Raw genomic sequence first — 23,556 nt, 5'->3', positions numbered from 1 at the left:
CTTGCTTTAACAGCACAAATGTGGAAAGTCTTCCATTAAGGAGGTGGTAGAGACAGACACAAACGAAGACAGAATTCAAAAAGGCATGGAATGAACACAGAGTATCTCTCATTAGAAAATGGAAGTTATAAAAAACCTAAACTTAAATGGCTGCATGTGTGTGGATGTGTCGAGTGATGCTTAGATAGCGACTCTGGCTGTGATGAACTAGGGCTGATACCAGGCAGACTTGTATTGTCTGTGTCTCGTATATGGCAATCTGGTTTAGGATGGGCTGGAAAGGGCTTAGACAGCAACTTCAGTGGCTGGAACATGAGGACAGTGCTGGGCAGGCTTTTACGGTCTGCGTCCCACAAATAAGAATACAAATAGACTGGAGTGGGCTTCGCCAGCAACTCCAGCAGTTGAAACATAAGGATAGGGCCAGATAGACTTCTGTGGTCTATTTCCCAGAAACACAAAAGAAAGATCATGATCAAGTATATAATATCACACTCGTTGATTTAATCTTGAATTGATGATGAGTGTGACTATTGGGCAGACTGGATAAACCATTCAGGCCTTTATTTGCCGTCACTTATTATGTTACTATTAATCCTCTTTACTCCTGGGCTGATAAGCAGACCTCAGCTCTGACACAGGCATGAGCATCAGATGTCACCTGACCTATTGGCTCGTGCACGTGGCAACCTCTACATAGAGTGCTAGTGAATCAGAGACAAGTCATACATGTGCGCACCAGAGTGTTCCATAGTCCATTCCTTCCTTGCCTGCAGTGCTGTGGCTCAAATCCAGAGAGAGACTGAGAGAGCTGACTGGAATTTCATTTATGTACCATTCAATTCTTGCGGGGATGGGTGGGGACGGGTTAAATTCTTGCGGGGACGGGTTGGGATGGGTTAAATTCTTGTGGGGATAGATGGGGATGGGTAGGATTCCAGTGGGAATGGTTGGGGACGGGTAAGATTCCAGCAGGGGTGGGCAGGGATGGGTAAGGTATCTGTGGGGATGCAACTCTCTAATTCTTATGTTCTTATGCACGGTTGGGGAGAGGGAGAATGGAAAGAGGGGGACATTGTCGGGGTGTGTGGGTGGGGGCTCAGAGGCAGTTTTTTTTTTTAAAGGGGAAAAAAAAGATTATGCGGGTGCTGACCTGATATTCAGAGCCGGCACCCAATTAGCTAAGCAGCCTTATTAGGACAGCCGTTTAGCTATTTGGGTGCTGGCATTGAATATTGCTAGAACCCACATAACCTAGAGTTCCTACCCAGCGCCGCACTGAATTTCCCCACTTAGGTGGTGGGAAGTGAGAGGCTCCTGCCCACAAACTTTGAATATCGGCCCCCAAGCGTCTAGTGATAGCTGCAGCATGTTTGTGCAGGCTGGGAGTATATTTGTTTCCCTATCTGGACGATTGGCTTGTCAAGAGCACATCACAAGAGGGAGGGACAGAGTCAGTGCACCTAACTATTCGGGTATTGCAGCTTACTAGGGTTCATGATAAACTACCTCGTCCCACCTTCTCCCGGTTCAGCAATTGGAGTACATAGGAGCCTTGCTGCATACATTGCAGGCTCGAGCATTTCTTCCACAAGCAAGAACAGAGGCCTTGATAACACTCGCCTCACAGGTCTAAAGCAGTAAGCAGGTCACAGCTAGGCAAATATTGAGATTAGTGGGCCACGTGGCCTCAACAGTGCGTATCATTGCCATGGTACATTATCATTTGAGAGAGGCCCAGTGGACCCCAGCTTCCCAGTGGTCCTAAGTGACTAGTGGATGTAATTCAGATTCCTCCAGAGTTGACTCGTGCCCCTCTCTGGTAGACAATTCGGATGAATTTGCCTGTGGGACCACCAATCCAAATTCTACCTCCTCAGAAGGTGTTAACAATGGATGCATTCAACTTGGGATGGGGAGCTCATGTGGATGGGCTTCACACCCAGGGTACTTAGTCTGCTCAGAAAACAACTTACCATATCAACTTTCTCAAGGTCAGAGTCATTTGGAACACTCTGAAGGCTTTCAAAGATCAGAACCAAAATATTCTCATTCAAACGGACAACCAAGTTGCAATGTTCTGTGTGAACCAGCAGGGGGATAAAGGCTCATACCCCCTTGTGTCAGGAGGCTATGGGGTTGTGGCAGTGGACCTTCCTTCACAGAATGGTCCTCTGAGCCACATACCTAGCAGAAAAGGAAAACTGCCTGGCAGAAAGACTGAGCAGGGTTTTGCAACCGGGGTACAAAGTATATCATAGTGATAGGGTGGACCGGACTGGTGGAGGGGGTAGCATTGTATATTAACGAGAGCCTTGACTCAGATAGATTACAAATTCAGCAGAAAACAAATCACACCTTTGAATCATTGTGGGTTGAAATTCCATGTATAAAAGGGAAAAGGACGGTGATAGGAGTGTACTACCGTCCGCCTCGCCAGGATGAGCAGGTAGATGCAGAAATGATAAAAGAAATCAGAGACGCAAACAAAATGGGCAATGTGATAATAATGGGTGACTTCAATTATCCAAATATAGACTGGGTAAATGTAACATTGGGACATGCTAGAGAGGTACAATTCCTTGATGAAATCAAGGACAGCTTTATGGAGCAGCTGGTGCAGGAGCCGACGAAAGAAGGAAAAATTCTAGACTTGGTCCTTAGTGGAGCGCATGATCTGGTGAGGGACGTTATGGTACTGGGGCCACTTGATAACAGTGATCATAATATGATCAGTTTTGATATCAACCTTGAAGTAAATGTACACAGGAAGTCAAATACGTTAGTGTTTAACTTTAAAAAAGGAGACTATGATAAAATGAGAAGAACGGTGAAAAAAAAACTTAGGGGGGGCAACTGAGAGGGCAAAAACTGTACAACAGGCATGGACGCTGTTCAAAAATACCATCCCGGAGGCCCAGGCCAAACATATTCCGTGAATTAGAAAAGAAAGACGGAAGTCCAAAAGACAGCCGGCGTCGTTGAAAAGTGAGGTGAAGAAAGCTATTAGGGCTAAAAGAAATGCCTTCAGAAAATGGAAGAAGGAACCGTCTGAAAATAACAAGAAGAAGCATAAGGAGTGTCAAAGCAAATGCAAGGCGGAGATAAAGAAGGCCAAGAGGGATTATGAAAAAAAGATAGCATTAGAGACAAAAAAACATAGTAAAAGGTTTTTTCAGTATATTAAAAGCAGGAAGCCGGCAAAAGAATCGGTTGGGCCGCTGGATGACCGAGGGGTAAAAGGGGCAATCAAGGAAGACAAAGACGTAGCGGAGAGATTGAATGAATTCTTTGCTTCGGTCTTCACCAAGGAAGATTTGGGTGGGATACCGGTGTCGGAAATGGTATTTCAAGCGGATGAGTCGGAGAAACTTACTGACTTCACGGTAAACCTGGAGGACGTAATGGGGGCAGTTCAGCAAAATGAAGAGTAGCAAGTCTCCAGGACCGGATGGTATTCATCCTAGAGTAGTGATAGAACTGAAAAATGAGCTTGCGGAGCTACTGTTAGTGATATGCAATTTATCCTTAAAATCGAGCGTGGTACCGGAAGATTGGAGGGTGGCCAATGTAATGCCAATTTTCAAAAAAGGTTTCAGGGGCGATCCGGGAAATTATAGACCGGTGAGTCTGATGTCGGTGCCGGGGAAAATGGTAGAGGCTATTATTAAAAACAAAATTACAGAGCACATCCGAGGACATGGATTACTGAGACCAAGTCAGCATGGCTTTTGTGTGGGGAAATCTTGCCTGACCAATTTACTTCAATTCTTTGAAGGAGTGAACAAACATGTGGACAAAGGGGAGTCGGTTGATATTGTGTATCTGGATTTTCAAAAGGCGTTTGACAAGGTACCTCATGAAAGGCTACAGAGGAAATTGGAGGGTCATGGGATAGGAGGAAATGTCCTATTGTGGATTAAAAACTGGTTGAAGGATAGGAAACAGAGAGTGGGGTTAAATGGGCAGTATTCACAATGGAGAAGGGTAGTTAGTGGGGTTCCTCAGGGGTCCGTGCTAGGACCGCTGCTTTTTAATATATTTATAAATGATTTAGAGATGGGAGTAACTAGCGAGGTAATTAAATTTGCAGATGACACAAAGTTATTCAAAGTCGTTAACTCGCTACAGGATTGTGAAAAATTACACAAGGACCTTACGAGACTGGGAGACTGGGTGGCTAAATGGCAGATGACGTTTAATGTGAGCAAGTGCAAGGTGATGCATGTGGGAAAAAATAACCCAAATTATAGCTACGTCATGCAAGGTTCCACGTTAGGAGTTAGGGACCAAGAAAGGGATCTGGGTGTCATTGTCGATAATACGCTGAAACCTTCTGCTCAGTGTGCTGCTGCGGCTAGGAAAGCTAATAGAATGTTGGGTATTATTAGGAAAGGTATAGAAAACAGGTGTGAGGATGTTATAATGCCATTGTATCGCTCCATGGTGCGACCGCACCTTGAGTATTGTGTTCAATTCTGGTCGTCGCATCTCAAGAAAGATACAGTAGAATTGGAAAAGGTGCAACGAAGGGCGACTAAGATGATAGCGGACCCACAATCTCTTCACTGCAAAACACTATACACAAACTTGTGCAAAAACACACTCATAACCTTACCAAACCATAACAGCACTAATTCCAAGGACAGGACAAGCACAACCTTATGCGTGGAAAGGCAGAACTGTAATTACACCAATACACTACCTCATGAAAAAAAACAAAACAAAAAGGGCTGCAAATGCTACACGCTAGCAGGATACTGCACCTTGATCACACATGAAAAACACATGACACAACAGATAGGAAGGCAAAATACTGAACTGGAGTTACCTCAAGAAGTCTGTCTCAGCATGCAGCAGTACTAGAAAACTTGAAACTTACATGCAAAATATCACAGATGCACATTTCCAAAAGCTGACATATACCAATTAATAAATTCTGAATAAAATGCTATTTTCTACCTTTGTTGTCTGATCATTTGGTTTTTCTATTCACTTTGGTCCCAGTGTCTTCTGTTTTATGCAGTGTCTTCTTTCTTTTTTTTTTAATTCTTTATTTATCATTTTTAAATTACAAGCTTTCATAACGCTTGAAAAGGAAAGTCAGATATAAATAAAACAATTTTACAGAAAATTTTTTAAATTCCAGAAACATAATTATGCATCCTATATTAGACCACAAATTGGGGGGGAGAAGAGCCATTTTCACACGGGAGATCTATATGCAACAAAAAACTAAAGAAATGCTTAACAGTTTTATCCACTTGTAATCATTCATTTCTCCATAAGGTCAATACTGCTACTATCCAACAGGCTTATGCAGTGTCTTCTTTCTATTTGATATTTTTTCTCTCACCATGTCCACCATCCTCCTGTGTCCTTATGTGTCCTGTCTACCATCTGTAGCCCTGTCCCTATCCTTTCTCCAGTTTCAGCATCTGCCTTCAAAGTGTTCCGATCCAGCCCTTAAATTCAGCAATTTCCCCTCCATGCATATCCAGCATTTCTCCTCACTCCCCTCCTTCCATGTGCATCTACTTTCCTCCCCTATATCCATGTCCAGTATTTCTCCTCTATCCCTTCCCCTCCATCCATGTGCATCTCCTTCCTTTGTCTTTCCTTCCCTCCATTCCTGCCCAACATTTCTCCTCTCTCCCTTGCCCTCCATGTCCAGCAATTTCTCCTCTCTCCCTGGGCCCTGCCCTCCCATCCATGTCCATTGATGCTCCTCTCTCCCCTTCCCTCCTCCATCCATCCATATCCAGCAATTCTCCTCCCTCCCCTCCATGTCCAGCAATTCCCCTCTTTCCCTGAGCCCTGCCCTCCCATCCATGCTCCTCTGTCCCCTGCCCCCTCCATTCATCCCTATCCAGCAATTCCCCTCTCTCCCTGAGCCCTGCCCTCCCATCCATGCTCCTCTGTCCCCTGCCCCCTCCATTCATCCCTATCCAGCAATTTCCCTCTCTCCCTGAGCCCTGCCATCCATGTCCAGGTCCTCTCTCCCTTGCCCTCCCGCTCCCATGTCCCAACTGCCTGCCCGCCCTGGCGCCCTCTTCTCCCCCCAACCAAGGATCCTTTTTCTTTTATTTTAAATTTACCTCCCCTCCAGAGTCCCGACGTCTCTAGCAGAAGTTTCCTGATTCGTTCATTCTCAGTGTCCCGCCCTCGAGGGCGGGACACTGAGAATGAACGAATCAGGAAGCTTCTGCTAGAGACGTCGGGGGGACTCGGGAGGGGAGGAGCGCTTTCAGTGATGCTGCTGTCCATGCGGTCGGATTCCCGCAACGGAGGTTAGGTAAATTTAAAAGAAAAGAAAAATGATCCTTGGGGGGGGAGAAGAGGGCACCAGGGCGGGCAGATAAGTGGCGGTAAGCATGGCGCGGCGGCGCCCTCCAGGGTGGCGCCCCCCTGCCATGCTTACCTTGCTTGTTGCTTACCTTGTCAGACAGGCCATGGGAGGAGGCTGGCTGAGGCGCGCCGCGCGGGGCCCTATGCGGCCGCCTTGGTCGCCTCGGCCTAAGACCGGCCCTGTACCAATCATGGGAGAGAGGAGGTATGGGAGTCCCTAACTTCTTTTTGTATTATCAGACGGCACAGATTCGAATCCTAGCAGAGGGGTCCCCCGTGGCATCTAAGAAATGGCTACACTGGGAGAGAGCATGGTTGGGTAGGCGGGCTATAGAGGAGATTTTATGGATACCAGGCGATGAGCTGGCGCCTATAATCAAACGAATGCCCCTAGGGTTGAAACACCCAATGTGGACATGGTATCAATTGAGGAGGCGCCTGTTCCCTGAGAGAAGATATTACCGGCAAACAGCAATACGATGGGCAAGGGGCTTCCCACTGGGGAGATCGGAAAAGGTGTTTGATATATGGGCCCAAGCAGGGTTACGTACGCTGGGTCAAATATGGAAAGATGGGGAAATGAAACAATTTACGGAGCTTCAGGTAGAATATGGTCTAATGGAGAGAGATCTTACTACTGCAACCTGCGCAACTTCTTTAAGAAGAAAGCACAGGATGAATTAGACCTAGCTGAAACAGCCCTGGAATTAGCAGTTAGTAGAGGGGGGAGGTAGAGGAGGGATCACTCGAATATACCTGGCCCTGTTAGGACGAACTGATCCTCAGGTAGTATATCAGGCGAAGTGGGAGGAGGTATTGCAGACCACATATCCCAAAACAATATGGAAGGGGAACTACAAATACTTGCTTAAACCATCCTTAGCAGAAACGGTGAATGAAAATGGCTTTAAGATGTTGTACTGGTGGTATTACACCCCTGACCGACTACAAAAATTATACCCGGAAGTGTCGGGGCAATGTTGGCGGGAATTTAGCCACAGAGGAACATTTTATCACATTTGGTGGACATGTGAGAAAGTAGAAATTTATTGGAAAGCTGTACTGGAAGTGGTTAATAAAGTTCTACAAAGGACATACACATGGGGGGCGGAACACTGCCTACTCCACTTCAGACCAGCATCAATACCTAGCTGGCAACATAGACTGGCAATTCAGTATTTTGTAGCGGCAAGACTAGGTCTGGCTCGAACTTGGAGACAAGCGGAACCACCATCAATACAGGTGGTAAACAGGAAAGTGGACCATCTCTATCAAATGTCAAAGTTAACAGCTATGAGGAGAAGGGACTATGTTGGTCTTCAACAAAATGTGGACACCTTATGAACAATATATAGAACAGGTTCATTCACCACCGGGGAAGGGGGGAGGGTTAAAGTTGGGGAAAGGGACGTAATGATGAGGAAGTAATATGTAAATGTGCAGTTGGCTGTTTTTCATTATGTATCTGATAAAATTTCAATAAATAAAAAAATGATAGAGGTATATAAAATAATGAGTGGAGTGGAACAGGTGGATGTGAAGCGTCTGTTCACGCTTTCCAAAAATACTAGGACTAGGGGCCATGCGATGAAACTACAGTGTAGTAAATTTAAAACAAACTGGAGAAAATCTTTCTTCACCCAACGCATAATTAAACTCTGGAATTCGTTGCCGGAGAACGTGGTGAAGGCGGTTAGCTTGGCAGAGTTTAAAAAGGGGTTAGACAGTTTCCTAAAGGACAAGTCCATAAATCACTACTAAATGGGCTTGGGAAAAATCCCCAATTCCAGGAATAACATGTATAGAATGTTTGTGCGTTTAGGTAGCTTGCCAGGTGCCCTTGGCCTGGATTGGCCGCTGTCGTGCACAGGATGCTCGATGGACCCTTGGTCTTTTCCCAGTGTGGCATCACTTATGTACCTATGTCTCTCCATATGATCTTCCGAGAGTGAGTCACCTTCTCAGTGGATATTTTTTGCCACTTATCTCAAAAACAAAATCCCCCAGTTCTGTTCCAGGGTCAGATCTCACAGCAGACTAGCATCGGATGCCTTTCTTCTCCATTGGGGGGAGGGTCTTCTGCATGTGTATCCTCCAATACCTCTTGTAGAGAAGAGTTTGCTGAAACTCCAGCAAGACCAGGGACCTATGATCCAAATCACTTTCTGGCCGAGGCAGATCTGGTTTCCTCTTCTTCTGGAGTCTTCCTCCGATGATCTGTGGAGATAGGAATGTTTTCTCACCCTCCATCATGCAGTACAAGGGATCCATTCTGCATTCCAGCCTCCAATCCCTGGCCCTCGCAGCTTGGATGTTGAGAGCGTAGAATTAGAATCCTTAGATTTGCCAGAGAGTGTCTCTCACATCTTGCTGGCTTCCAGGAAGACTCCACTAAGAGAGTTACTCATTTAAATGGAGGAGGTTCGCTGTCTGGTATGAGGGCAAGACCTCAGATTCTATCACTTGTCCTACACAAAAACTATTTGAATAGTAACATAGTAGATGACGGCAGAAAAAGACCTGCACGGTCCATCCAGTCTGCCCAAGATAACTCATATTTGCTGCTTTTTGTGTATACCCTACTTTGATTTGTACCTGTGCTCTTCGGGGCACAGACCGTATAAGTCTGCCCAGCACTATCCCCGCCTCCCAACCACCGGCTCTGGCACAGACTGTATAAGTCTGCCCAGCACTATCCTCACCTCCTAACCACCAGCCCTGCCTCCCAACCACCAGCTCTGGCACAGACCGTACAAGTCTGTCCAGCACTATCCCCGCCTCCCAACCACCAGCCCTGCCTCCCGATCTTGACTAAGCTCCTGAGGATCCATTCCTTCGGCACAGGATTCCTTTATGCTTATCCCACGCATGTTTGAATTCCGTTACCGTTTTCATTTCCACCACCTCCCGCGGGAGGGCATTCCAGCCTAGACTTGGTGAGAGAAGGACGTGTGCTTGGAGGCTCGGTCTCTAGAGAGCAGGAAGGGTGCTGGGCTGGCTCCTTCCCCAGGTGGGCAGAGAGGCCCGGGGAAGAGTTTCCCAGGAAAGGCCCAGGACATGGGGCCTCTGGGCCGTACGGACCAGAAGGCCCGGAAGGGTGGTGTGCAGCTCAGTCCAGCCTCGGGGAGCAGAGAAAGGAGCCCTGTGGACCGCAGGGCTCAGCGTCTCCAAGATGAAGAGGTAGCAGGTACCTCCTCCATGACCCAGCGGTTTCCGGAAAGGGAGCCTGAAGAACATGGAGGGGGGAGGTGGATAGGGGGGGCCTCGGGCCTCCAGATGGTGGAAGGAGAGGAGCCGATGGTGGTACACCAGGAGCTTCAGCCGGGTCCGGGCGTACAGGACTATGATAGTGATTGGTCAGAGGAGGAGGAGGAAGTCAGGGAGGATGGTGTATGGTCGGTGAGTGAAGGACCGGGGCACCTGGCTGAAGAAGTGGTACAAAGGGTGCGACTGATTAAAGCCCTGGAGAAAGACATAGAGGAGCAGGGGAAACGGCTGAAGATGGCAAAAGCCATGACTAGGCTGGCCCCGGGAGATAAAAGGGACATTTACAAGAAAGAAGAGGCTCGTTTGTTAAAGCAGCTTCAACACAAAGAAAAGACTTTGGTTTCATTAAAGAAGAATACTGATAATCCCTTAAGGGAAATTTACATAAACCAGGAGAGAATGGCACAAGACACAGCAAAATCTCAGAGTCCGGTTTCCCCAGTATATACAGCAGAACTTTTTCAACAACAACAGTGTGTGAGTGAGGACTTGCCAGCTACAAACACTGGACATACACTGCAATTTATGAAGGGCTTAGCAAGTCAAACAGATTCTGGTGCACTTACTGTGATGGCTGCTTCTGGTAATGAGAGGGGAGGAGGCAGCAGGGAGTCCATAGTATCTCTGGAGCTTACAAGGACAGAGAAAGAGCTTCAAAAGGCTCCTACATATTTGCAGGCTATGGAAACCAGAGATAGAGACTTTTTCCTACAAAAGCTCCAGACAAGTGTTCCTAGTTTTGCAGAAAGAAGGTTTCCTGAAGAAGGCAGGACAGGAGAAGGTACAAAGGACAGTTTTACTCTGGTTGAAGGTGCATTTGTGGAAGAACTGCTGCCAGCAGAAGAGCTCTGCTTGCAAACACAGGTGCACTCTACAGGCTCCCTGAGTGCAGGAACTGTTGCTAAGTTACAAGGAGTAGCGGGAAATCCAAGATGGCTGCACTCTACTGAGACGCTGCGAGTCTCGATCCTAACGATGCCAAAACGTCGAGGGAGATTGACGGCCAGGGCCTCGCCGCTAACCCCCTCCTTACCTGGTCCTCTCGACCGCTTTTTTAGACCGCAGGAAGATAATCAAAACAGCAGAATGCTGCTAGCAGGGAGTATCGGCGATTTGGGAGAATCGGTCTCCCCTAGCCTTGAAACCACGCTGAGCCCCGCTATGCGAACTCCACCTCCCCAGCCGGTAGGCACAAGCTCCTTCCTCGCTGACTCAATGGGGTCTCCCTGTTCAGGTGTTATGGACCCGGAAGAACGTCGAGACGAGGTCTTGCTTCCATCAGAGAAAGGAGAGACGCCGCCACAAATAGAAGGGAGAGAAGCCGAAGGACAGAGTGAGCGTGTGAAAACTTCTGAAAGGTTTGAAATACCGAAGGAATTATTAGTTAAACCGAAAGAGGTTACACTGGACACTTTATGGGACTTAGTTTCTACCCTGGGTCAAACGTTCCTGAAACAAGTTAATGAAACTGCACCTAAAATAAAACTATTGGAGATTGATTTACAAAAAACAGAGGAAAAGATTAAAGTTATAGATGAAAAAACTGATAAAATGGAACAAAGCATTGTGAAACTGGAAACGATTCAACCTTTAATGACTAATGACTTGACAAATCTTAGAAAAAAGATGGAAATGTTTGATAATTATACAAAAAATCATAATTTAAGATTTGTTAATTTTCCTAGAACAAAAACTGTTTCTCCTCTGGATATGTTAAAACGTTACTTGCGGGACATTTTGAATATACCAGAGCAGAATTTGCCACCTTTTACCTTGGTATATTACATCCCAGGAAAAGAATTGAATCAAATGCCTGAAACTCCATTGGATATCTCTCTTTTGCTTGAAACTTCTGATTCCGAATTAGCAACTGCTGCGACTTTGGTTGCGACGGTTGCATTATTGCCTGACAAGGATTGGATCTCCCTCTTATTTTTCCGTAATAAAGATAAACCCTTTTTGGGATATAAAATATTATTATTTCCTGATGTCTCTAAGGAGACTCGTAAGCGGAGGAAACAATTCTTGCTCCTTAAACCTGAAATACTGCACTTGGGGGGTACCTTCTTTTTAAGATACCCCTGCAAGTGCATAGTCAGACTTGAAGAGAAGAAATATGTATTTACAGAACCAACACATGCATCAGCTCTTATAGCCTCGGTGAAAAAGGATAAGCGTTAAGGAAAAGATTATCTCTTTCTAGTAGAGATTGTGTTATCCTTATTAATTTCCTATTATTTTTTTTTGCTCCCCTTGAATTTCTAAATTTTGGATTTCCAATTTATGGACTTGAGTATCAATATATACCTGTTTGATTGTTAATTTCTGTTGATATACTTTTATTTTTATGATGCTTTTCCAGTCAAGAAGTTTCTTGTATATTTCTTTAAATTGAATAAATAAAATAAAAAAAAAGTTACAAGGAGTAGCTGCAGCTGGGCAAGCAGGCTCTGGGGAATCCTGCCTTCCAGAGCTGGAAAGACAGGAGGTTTCTGCCAATCAGGAGGAAGCAAGGGGAAATTCCTCTCATAACACAGTGACTGGTCTCGCGCGGGACCCTTCTGAGCAGGATGCAACGGACAGCCGGCTGGGAGCAGAGGAGCCTGAGCAGCAGGATATTCAGAGGGAGCAGCAGTGCAAGGTTTCTTCTGAACAGATAAGCAGGGATCTCCCCTGTGGACAAAATCTGGAGAACAGTGACAGTCTAGTAAATGGTTTCAGTTTGGACTTGGGGGGGAAGGCTGCTTTGGATAGGGTGGGGGATTGGTAAGAAAAGAGGGACAGAATGGGTGTACTTTTGAAGCTATGGAGGTGGCGGTCTGTGATCAGAGGAGGGGGGAGGAAGGGAGGGGGTGGTGCCAGGGCAGGCTGCAGAAGGTAGGGGGGGTGGAGGGGTGGGGACAGCTCAGAAGGGGCAGTTGGGTTTGGATGGTCAGGACGGTTCCAGGTCAGGGAAGAGCGGGGGTGGGGAGGGGAAGAGGTCGGTATCTTTTGCGGCTGTGGTGAGGGGGGAAGGAGAGCAGGGGAGGGGGAGGTTAGGTTTTGCGGGTGGGGGGGAGACGGGGGTTTGGAAGAGGAGGGAGGGGGCAGGGGCAGATCCCCAAACGCCGGAATGTCGTTCAGCTCAAATGGGTGGGGGAGAGGGGTATGCCATCCCGGGATAAGGTTTTGCAGTTGGTACTAGGGCTAGGGTTTATTCCAGAAGATTTGTATGCTTGTATCCACCCGGCTAACATTCCGGAATATGGTGTCAGTTTTTTGACTGAAGGAGGGATGGAGGTGTTTTGGGAAAAGTACGAAGAAGTTCGAGGGAGAGGGGAATGGAGAAATTATAGGGTGATTCCAATAAGCAGACCTGATCTGGTGCAGGTGACCCTTTTAGTTCGGAATAAATCCATCTCAGGGGTGGACCTGGCCTTCTGGCTTCAGCGGTATGCTGAGTTGAGAACTCCACTAACCAAACTCCCGGATCCAAGTAGAGTATGGGCAGGGGGGTGGGGGGCTTTAGTTAGGCTTAAACAGGTGGGTCAGGTGGTTCAGCATATTCCCTCGGCAGCTTTTATCGGGAGAGATAGGATCCTGTGCTTCTATAAAGGACAGCCAAGACAATGTTTTAGGTGTGGGTCTTTCCGCCACTTTAGCATGTCCTGCCCGGTACAGCAGTGTGCAAAGTGTGGGTCTAAGGATCATCTTTCGGAAGAATGTTCCTCTATCTGGTGCAATCTTTGTGGGGATCTGGGGCATGCCTTTCGGGATTGCCTGAGGGCTTTTCATAATGAAGGGGAAGAGGGTGGGGGACGGGGGAGTTTGGTTCAGGTGGGGGGTGGGCGGTTTCAGGGTCAGGGCCCGGAGGTACAGGGAGTAGGGAAGCTGCAGAAGGGGAGGAGGGAGGAAGAGGTTTCAGGGGTACAGGGGGAGGAACAGGTGAGGGAACGGGGGGAGGGAGAATGGGGTTGGGTTCAAGTTCGTAAGAAACCAAGGGGGGCTGAGAGGAAGGGTAGGGAGGAGTTGGGTGGCTCGGGATTTGGATCACAGGAGTGTAGGGAGGAGAACCGTTTTCAGATTCTGGAAGAGGAAGGTAGGGAGGAGGAGATCGAGGAAGGTGGGGGAGGGGAGGGGGAGGGAGTCCTGGGGGGGGGATGAAGGGAAGAGGAAATTTGAGGTGGAACAGGGGTAGGGTGGTAGGTGTAAGAAGAAGGGGGGGAAGGTCCGGATGGTAGGGGTTGGGAACGAAGGAGGAGGGGGGGTTGGAAGTAGTGGGAGTGGAGAAGAGGGGGACAGGAGAGGGAGAAGGGATTAAGAGGCGGTCTGATAGGATCAGATCTAGACAGGAACAGGGTAAAAGAGGTGATGGGAATGAGGTAAAGGGGGTGGGGAGGGCAGGGGAGCAGCTCAGTTAGGGAGCAAGTAGAGGAGGGGGGCGTGGGGGCCTTCTTTTGTGAGAGGGGAGATGGTGGTCTGGATGACTCTAAGAAGAAGAAGGGGAGGAAGAAAGGAGGGGGGGAAGGGAAGGATAAGGGTTTTAAACTTGGTGTTCGGGATTGGGCGGAGGAAGGAAGGGATTCTGCAGAAGGGGTGCAGGGCGTTGGTAGTGGGTTGCTGCAGAGGGCAGATATGCAGGAAGGAGGTGAACAGAGGATACCTTCTACTCAATGATGGTAATGGCAGGAATTGTTTTTTTGTTTGCCACATTGAATGTGGCGAGTGTGGCTTCCCAGAGGGCGCAATGTTTGGCCTTTGATGGCCTCTCTAAGATACAGGCAGACTGTATTCTGCTTCAGGAAACACGGCTACAAACGCTAGAAGCGATTAGGTGGGCACAACGGGCCTGGAGATGGGGACCTTCGGTTTGGGGTTTGGCAGGAGAAAGGTATGGGGGGGGGGGGTAGGGATCTTATTTAGAACACATAATGTAGATATTCAAAAAGTGATAGAGTTAGGTATCGGGAGGTGTTTGGTGGTAGATGTGTTGTGGCATGGGGTGGCGTTGCGGATTATTAATATTTACGGGCCTCAAAGTAAGAAAGAACGTTCCTCGTTGTTTGGGAAAGTTAAACCTTATCTCTATACACCATGTCAGGTGGTTTTGGGGGGGGGGGATTTTAATACTATTTTAAGGAGGCAGGATAGTGGGGGGAGGACAGCGCAGGTGAGGTATGATGGGGTACATTTGGCCGGGATAATGAAAGGGGCAGGGCTGGTTGATGTACACATAGAACATTCCCCTGAGGTAGAGGGTTTCACCTTTTCACGGGGTCAGTGTAAGAGTAGGATAGATAGATTTTTGGTTCGGGAAGGGGCATGCGGGCGGGGCCCCAGATTAGTGGACGTAGACTTCTCGGACCATAAGCTGGTGTTAATTGAGGTAGGAGGTTGGGCGGGACATAGGCCAGGAAGGGGTTTATGGCGGCTCAACCTTAAATGGGTAGCAGATATGAGAATGCAGGAGGAGTATCGGGCCTTCTTGGAGGATCAGCTCTCCATCCAGGGTATTTTTCCCTCTATTGGAGAATGGTGGGAGGTAGTCAAAAAGCGCACAAGAAGATTTTTTACCCAACAGGCAAGAAGGGAAGGACGGGAAAGGACAAGGTTAGGAACGGCACTTAAGAAACGCAGGGATTATTTACTCTCCACAGGGGGTAGGCGGGAGGATATCCTGGAACTGCAAGCGCAGTTAGAGAAGGTCCAATACGATAGATATGCCTCCTTGCTTTATGAACGTGATTTCGGGAAATTGATTAGTCCTGATCCGTTTGTCTGCTGTAAGGAGCGGAGGGAGCGTAGGGTAGTGGAAGGGTTAAGGGACACAAGGGGGTAGTGCAGGTTTCGAAGGAGGGGATTTTGAAGGTAGTAGGAGAACATTTTGCACGTTTTTTTCGGGAGGACACTTGGATAAGGAGGTGATGGGACACTATATCGACGGGACACCAGGGGTGGGAAAGGGAGGACCCCATCTCCAGGCCCTGTCGCGTCCCTGGACACTGGGGGAAGTGGAGGAGGCTATTGGGGCCTTACGGAAAAGAACGGCTCCAGGGCCGGATGGCCTGACGGCTGAATATTACCAAACTTTTAAGGTCCATCTGGCTCCAATTCTGTTGCAGGTCTGGGAAGCCGCACGACAGCAGGGGATTCTGCCCCAATCTCTGACAGATGCAGCATTAGTTTTGCTTAGTAAAGGGAAAGATCCTGGGTCCCTGTTGAACTGGCGTCCTATCGCCTTGTTGAATGGGACAGGAAAATGTTTGCACACATGCTCTTAAAAAGGATGAAGTCAGTGGTCCAGGAAGTGGTGGCAGTTTCACAGCAGTGTGGGGTTAAGGGGAAGGGGGTTTTGGAGGCGGCTGCATGGGTTAGGGAGGGTCTAGAGCACAGCCGGGGGGAGGGGAACGGGAGGTTGGTGGTGGCTTTAGATCAAGATAAAGCTTTTGATAGGGTACAGTGGTTTTTTCTTTGGAGGTTGTTAGAGCATTATGGATTTCCAAGGGATTGGGTGGCACAGTTACAGTTACTTTACACCGGGGCCAGTTGTTTTCCTCTGGTAAATGGTTGGAAAGGGAAGAGTTTTGGGGTCACAGCAAGGGTTCGGCAAGGGGTGTCCCCTAAGTCCTCTGTTATACACCTTTGCAATAGATCCCTTTGTTAGGCGTTTAGAGCAGGGAGGGAGGGAGGGAGGGATTTCGGGGGGTGGAGGTGAGTACAGGGTGTCATTTGAGGGTGGTAGCTTACACAGATGACATCACAGTGTGGGTGGCGGATCCAAGGGAGGGGGAGAAGTTGCAGGAGTTGATTTCCAGTTACTCACAGGCCTCGGGGTCACTGATTAATTTCCAGAAAAGTCAGAGTTTATGGGTGGGTCCACCAGGGCTGGCATTTGCTTTGGGAGGGGGGTTTCCGGCCGCAATTGCCAGAATGAGAGTGTTAGGTTTATTTTGATCAAGGAGATTATGCATCTTTTAACTGGCAGCGGTGCATCCAGGCAGCTAAAGTCAAGGTTGACAGATGGAAAGGCTGGAGGATGACGATGGCTGACCAGGTTCAGCTGATTAAGAGGCACCTGGTGCCCATGTTCCTGTTTCTAAGTTATATTTGTTTGGTGCCCTGTATAGTGTGTTTTTCCAACTACTGTGGGGGAATCGGCTGAACCCGGTTAAACGGAACATTACATACTTACCCCGGAAGGATGGCGGGGTGGGAATGGTGAACCCAGTGTTATTTTTCAGTTCCCTGTTCCTCCAGTTTAATTTGGGACGGGCAGTGGGTAGGGTCCCGCCAGGGTGGGTACAAAGTGTCTTGTTATGGTGGGAAAGATTTTGGATTCCATGGCGGATGGGGGGAAGGGTGGCGGCTTTAAAGAAGGGGGCACCCATGCATGTAGGGTACTATTGGATGTTGGTTCGGTTGGTAAGAGTCTGGGGGATCACGGTGGAGGAAATTAAGGCAGGGAGGTATGGGTGGAAAGGGTGCGGGCCCAGGCCTTTCCAGCACCCCTGACACTCCGAGATGCACCTGGGTCAGTGCTGCGGCAGGGCTTGCTATTGGTTACATCGAGGCGGATTCCGCCTAAGTACAGAGACATTGCTTGGCTGTCCTTTCATGGGAAGTTGTATGTGAGAGGAAATCTCAACTATAGGACTATGCAGGATCGGGATTGTCCAAGGGGGGAATGTGTGGGTAAGGAAGAAACAATGGACCATTTTTTGCGGGATTGCCCCTTTTCAAGGACTGTGGGGGATAGAGTGGCATCGCTCTTGCACATTTCTAGCTTCCGGTCATACTCATATGCTGATTGGGTCTATGGGCGGCAGCAGCGAAGTGGGGGTTTGGATCCGGTGACGGAGTTTATCATTTCGGTAATACTCAGGTTTTACCTTTGGATGGCTCGGTGTGGGGTGTCCCTGCACCAGGACTACAGGTCGGCTGAACAGGTTAGTTGGGACATAATTAGGGGAGTTCAGGAGGTGGCTAAATGGGAACGGGTGACGGAAGGGTTACAGAAGGCAAATGTGTGGTGGAAACATGTTCATTTGAAACCTCCATAGGGGAGGTTTGGTATAGGGTGGGGGGTTTTAAAAGGGGGGGTTAGTTGGCTTTGTATAGGTGTATAGGGTCTAGGAGATATGTGGTTTTTTTATTGCTTGTACATACTTTTGTTGAAGTATTGTTTTGCGTTTCTTTTAATAAAAGAGTTCTCCAAGCATCCACTACTCTCTCCGTGAAAAAATACTTCCTGACATTTTTCTTGTCTGCCCTGATAGAATACTCATTATGTGACAACTAGGGCTAATGGTTTTAAATTGATAAGCACCATCTTGCATCCTTATCTCTCCTGCTTCCAGATCTAATCATAGTGGTGGCAAAAGCAATGCACTCTAAAAGCATACAGAATGGGGACTAGGCCAGCATATCTTGGCTCCTAGGCCTAACCACCTTTACACAGGTCAGGTGGTAGCAGAGGTACTATTAAGATGGAAATGGATCATGCACTTGGCTCAGCCTGTGCACCTTCAGAATGTAGCCATCCCCCCCCCCCCCCCCCCCCCCCCCCCGGTGGCCACTACACAGCTCTGTAGACTACAGAAGGAAGGAATTTAGTTTTAGAATCCAAGGGGTGGAGAACACACCAACTTTGAAGGCCCTCGTTTACAGATGACTTCTAATCTCGTTCCTAACCATCTAATTCAACAAATGAAATTCATTCTGGTAGTATGGTTTACATAATTTACTAAGAGAATTTAAATAATTCATCTGTTACTTCCACAGATGAATATCTGACAAAAAAAAAATCAGAAGTACCAAAATTTGAGCCTGGAATCTTGAAAAGATTCTCCTCACATTATAGCTCTTTCAGACAGGGCTCTCTCATAGTCTATCTCCATTTTCAAACTCTGCAATGATTCTCAGGCAAATTTTCTCCTCCTCTCAGTATCTGTGAATGATATGCCACTTACCTACTTGTGGGTTCCCCAAATCCAGGGGTATATCCGGCATTTTCCCCTCAAATGAGTTGAGATGTGATACCCAGAAAAATACTTCAGGCTGCATGCCTATTCTAGCTCCTTCTAAGCTTAGTAGTAGGTGATACTTTCTATGCAATGTTCTGTTCGGAGTTTCTCTTAAGGATGGATGACTTGAGTGATCCTTCCTACTCACATGACCTGAGGCTTCCACTTCTAAAACCCCCGCATGGGTTGGTGGGAAGTAGGAAAAAAGTGAGTATCAATCCCTCTTTACTCTTGTCCTTGCCTAATCCAACACATGGGACATCATTGACCAGGAAATCTCAGAAGAAGGGGGAAGAGTAAAACAAGTTTCTCTCAAACACTTCTTAGAATCTAGCACCCACTCCACCCCAGCGTTCCATGTAGGGAGTCAGGTAGAGAAATCCTCAAAAGGTTATGCTATATGCAGTGCTTTTTTTGTAGAAAAAAGGTGCCGGTACTCATTGTGGGCGGGGTCACTACACATGTCACCGCCCCTATTGTAGCCACACCCACATTAGCCACACCCCTTATACCAGCCATGGCGCATATAAACAGACATCATTGAAAATATTATACTAGTATAGGAGAAAAAAATAATGTGATTTTTTTTTCATTATAAATCATTTCTGTAAGCTGTTACAGCTCCAGTATACCCAGTGCAAAATATGAATGCCTCCTGCAGCCCTCTGAATCTGGTTTGGAAACTAACTCTGTAAGGATTCATCTCACTGCAATTAGGACTTATTAACCTATAGGAGATAAGGCTGTCTCTGTAAGCCTCTTGAAGTTTGATGTAGACAAGTCCTCCTGTCAAACCTCCAACTGTGTTATGGGATCTCAATGTTGTCCTCTCCCAGCTGAGCCACTTGATTCCTGTCATGTGATGTATTTGACCTGGAAAGTTGTGTTTTTGGTGGCAATCACTTCAGCTCACCGAGTCAAGTGAGCTTCAGGCCCTAGTAGCTGATCTACCTTACACTAAGTTTCACCACAATAGAGTAGTTCTCTGCACACACCCTACGTTCTATCCTAAGGTGGTTTCGGAGTTACATCTTAATCAGTCAATCCTTCTACCAACATTTTTCCAAAAGCCACATGCCATTCTGGCAAAAGCGTACTGCATGCCTTAGATTGAAAGTGAGCCTTAGCCTTCTATCTGTAGCAGACTAAAGCCTATATACACTCAAATCAGATAGGGGTATAGCCATTGGCAAACGCACGTTTTCTAATTGGCTAGAAGATTGCATTTCCTTCACTTGTGCCTAGGCTGGACTGACTCTAGAGAATCATATCAGTGCTCATAATGTCAGAACCATGGATAATTCGGTAGCCCACCTGAGGTTGGCCTCCATAGAGGAAATTTGCAAAGCTGCAACATGGTCTTCTGTCCACACATTCACATCTCATTACTGCCTTGAGCAGGATACCCAACGTGACAGCCGGTTTGGTCAGGCAGTCCTGAAGAATTTGTTCAGTGTCTAGAATCTAACTCTACCCCCCTAGGCCAAGTTTTCTTTGGTTCCAGGCTGCACCTCACAACTAGTATGTAATAGTTTCAGGTTAATTGACTTTGAGGCCTTGACATTTTGAGTCTCTATTGTCCTAGCATTGTTGTTTTTGGTAAGCCTGGTAGCTAAGGATTCCCAGTTATGAGAATACGGAAGGCCTGCTTGTCCTTAGAGAAACTGAAGTTGCTCACCTGTAGCAGGTGCAGGTGTTCTTTGAGAGTAACAGGCCAAGTATTCTTACATACCCTCCCACCTGCCCTTGGAATTGCATTCTTTAGCTATTTTACATGACTGAGAGACCCGCACTCACGTGTCGGGCAGAAGGGCACAAGCACAGTGGGACACTGCTAGAAATTTCTACACTCATCTTGCTAATCAGCATCCACACCGGGCTCCATTGAATGTGAGAATACTTGGCCTGCTGTCCTCGGAGAGCACGTCACAGGTGAGTAACTTTGCTGTCTTGTTTCCTGTTTAAGTATGTCATGGCAATTAAAATGATAGCCTGGTCCTGATACATAATAAGCTAGTTATATTTTTACTTTATTTTATATTTCGAATACAGATTGCTTTTGGCTGCTAGATGCCATCCTTCAATATACTTCTTATGGTGTGATGCCCTCAAGTCTAAGTCATTCTGAGAACAGGCAGCAACCTCCGTGGGGTACGGGTTTTTTACTCCCAGAAAGGATGGAAGGTAAGAAAGGAATTATGTAATTGAACACAAATTGATAAAATGTATGTATATATTTGAGCTTTGTACCTTTCATAAAGCTGCAACATCAGAAGTTAAGTTATGCATTTACATTCATAATGTTTATTAAAACATGATTAAATGTCCTTTGAACATACACATTAAGGTGGTGAACAAAATATTGAAAATAAACACACAAAACTAAATCATAAAACACATGTAAAATACATACATACACATATTCTTACTGTACATTGCCTTGAGTGAATTCCTTCAAAAAGGCGGTAAATAAATCCTAAAAATTAAATACAATTCAAAACAAACTCAACCGAAAGCAAACATAAAACTCCTCTCCCACTGAAGTTTTTAGTTATGTAAGTTCAATGTATGAATAAATAACTTCCTCAGACTCTTTCAGAAAAACCATGGAACAATCCATATCTAATATAGTAATTCGCACCTCCAACATTCTGAAGCTGACTCCGTGGCAGTGAAGCCGTGTAGTGTTCCTGGGGTTCGTAATCGCCCCGCCCTCGCAATGTCAGAAGGAGAAGGGACCAACCACAGGCAATCGCACTCTCTCACTGCCCCGCCCTCGGAGGGAAGGGAAGGCTGCATAGCAACCCGCAAACAAATGTTACTCCGTCCCGAACAGCCCTGATCCCCTGCCCCCCCCCTCCAGCCACCCAGCGATTCTCCACGCTCCACTGCCCCCCCCCCCCCCCCCAGCCACCCAGCGATTCATCTCGCTCTCTTGATTACCTCTGTCAAAGTGGCTGTGTCATTCAAAGCCCTGCCCATCTCCAGCCTTCCCTTCGAGTTCGTTCCCTCAGAGTCCCGCCTTCTGACGTCATTTCCTCTTTCTGCGAGGGCGGGACTCTGAGGAATGAACTTGAAGGGAAGGCTACAGATGGGCAGGGCTTTCAGTGCCGCAGCCACTTCGACGGAGGTAATCAAGACAGTGAGATGAATCGCTGGGTGACTGTAGGGGGGGGCAGGGGAGCGTGGAGAATCACTGGGTGGCTGGAGGGGGGGCAGGGGACAGAGGAGAATTGCTGGGTGGCTGGAGTGGGGGCAGAGGACAGAGGAGAATCGCTAGGTGGCTGGAGGGGGGGCAGAGGACAGAGGAGAATCGCTGGGTGGCTGGAGGGGGGGAAGGGGAGAGAGGAGAATCGCTGGGTGGCTGGAGGGGGGGCAGAGGAGACAGGAGAATCGCTGGGTGGCTGGAGGGGGGCAGGGGACAGAGGAGAATCGCTGGGTGGCTGGAGGAGGGGCAGGGGAGACAGGAGAATCGCTAGGTGGCTGGAGGGGGGGCAGGGGAGACAGGAGAATCGCTAGGTGGCTGGAGGAGGGGCAGGGGAAACAGGAGAATCGCTGGGTGGCTGGAGGGGGGGCAGGTGAGAGAGGAGAATCGCTGGGTGGCTGGAGAGGGGGCAGAGGAGACAGGAGAATCGCTGAGGGGCTGGAGGGGGGCAGAGGAGACAGGAGAATCGCTGGGTGGCTGGAGGGGGGGCAGAGGAGACAGGAGAATCGCTGGGTGGCTGGAGGGGGGCAGGGGACAGAGGAGAATCGCTGGGTGGCTGGAGGGGGGGCAGGGGAGACAGGAGAATCGCTATGTGGCTGGAGGGGGGGGCAGGGGAGACAGGAGAATCACTAGGTGGCTGGAGGGGAGGGGCAGGGGAGACAGGAGAATCACTCACACTCGCACCCAGTGTCACACACACACTCGCACATTCACTCTCTCTCTCTCACACATTCACTCTCACACACACTCTCTCTCAAACATACACACTCTGTGGAAAACCTTGCTAGCGCCCCTTTCATTTGTGTCAGAAACAGGCCTTTTTTACTAGTTCATTATAAATTATAAGCTTGTTTTGTTAGAAAATATCAATTCTATAATTTGTGCAGAAACTGACTAAATTATTGTGTCAAGAAACTTCAAACATCCCAGAACACTGCAGCCAGACTCATATTCGGTAAAACAAAATATGAAAGTGCTAAGCCCCTACGAGAAAAGCTACACTGGCTCCCACTTAAAGAACGCATCACGTTCAAAATATGCTCCCTGGTTCACAAAATCATTCACGGAGATGCCCCAGCCTACATGTCGGACCTGATAGACTTACCACCCAGGAATGCAAAAAAAAATCATCCCTCACATTCCTTAATCTTCACTTCCCCAGCTGTAGGGGTCTAAAACACAAACTAACGCATGCGTCAACCTTCTCATACCTGAGCACACAACTCTGGAACGCGCTGCCGCGCAACTTAAAAACAATTTATGAACTAACCAACTTCCACAGACTACTGAAGACCCATCTCTTTAACAAGGTATACCACAAAAATCAACAAATGTGAACTCCTCCACATACATCCAGAATTGTCTTATAATATAATATCCGCTTGTTATACTACTATCATGTTTTATCATTATAATGTTAACCAAGATCCTTCTGTTATACTAAATGTCTATTTTCTTATATATTTCCACCATTCATGATGTATTGTAAGCCACATTGAGCCTGCAAAGAGGTGGGAAAATGTGGGATACAAATGCAACAAATAAATAAATAATCTTATTTGCTTAGACCAGTGCTTCCCAAACCTGGTCCTGGAGGTACTCAGCCAGTCAGGTTTTCAAGATATCCTCAGTGAATATTCATGATTGAGATGTGGAGGCGATGCATGCAAATCTCTCATGAATATTCATTGTGGATATCCTGAAAACCTGACTGGCTGGGGTGCCTCCAGGACT

At 47.5% G+C, this 23,556-nt stretch overlaps 1 protein-coding gene across 1 annotated transcript in view; it reads left to right on the top strand.

Annotated features, from left to right (window-relative positions):
- Positions 1-23,556, top strand: part of MBTPS1 (membrane bound transcription factor peptidase, site 1) — a 514,786-nt gene that overhangs the window by 385,580 nt on the left and 105,650 nt on the right. The window contains 1 exon segment of the mRNA XM_030203794.1: positions 20,670-20,801. Within this exon segment, the coding sequence (XP_030059654.1) occupies positions 20,670-20,801 (132 nt within the window).

This window comes from Microcaecilia unicolor, chromosome 5 (assembly GCF_901765095.1).
Source record: "Microcaecilia unicolor chromosome 5, aMicUni1.1, whole genome shotgun sequence".
NCBI lineage: Eukaryota > Metazoa > Chordata > Amphibia > Gymnophiona > Siphonopidae > Microcaecilia > Microcaecilia unicolor.
Note: the sequence above shows the minus strand (reverse complement) of the source record. Positions and strands in the feature narration are given on the sequence as shown.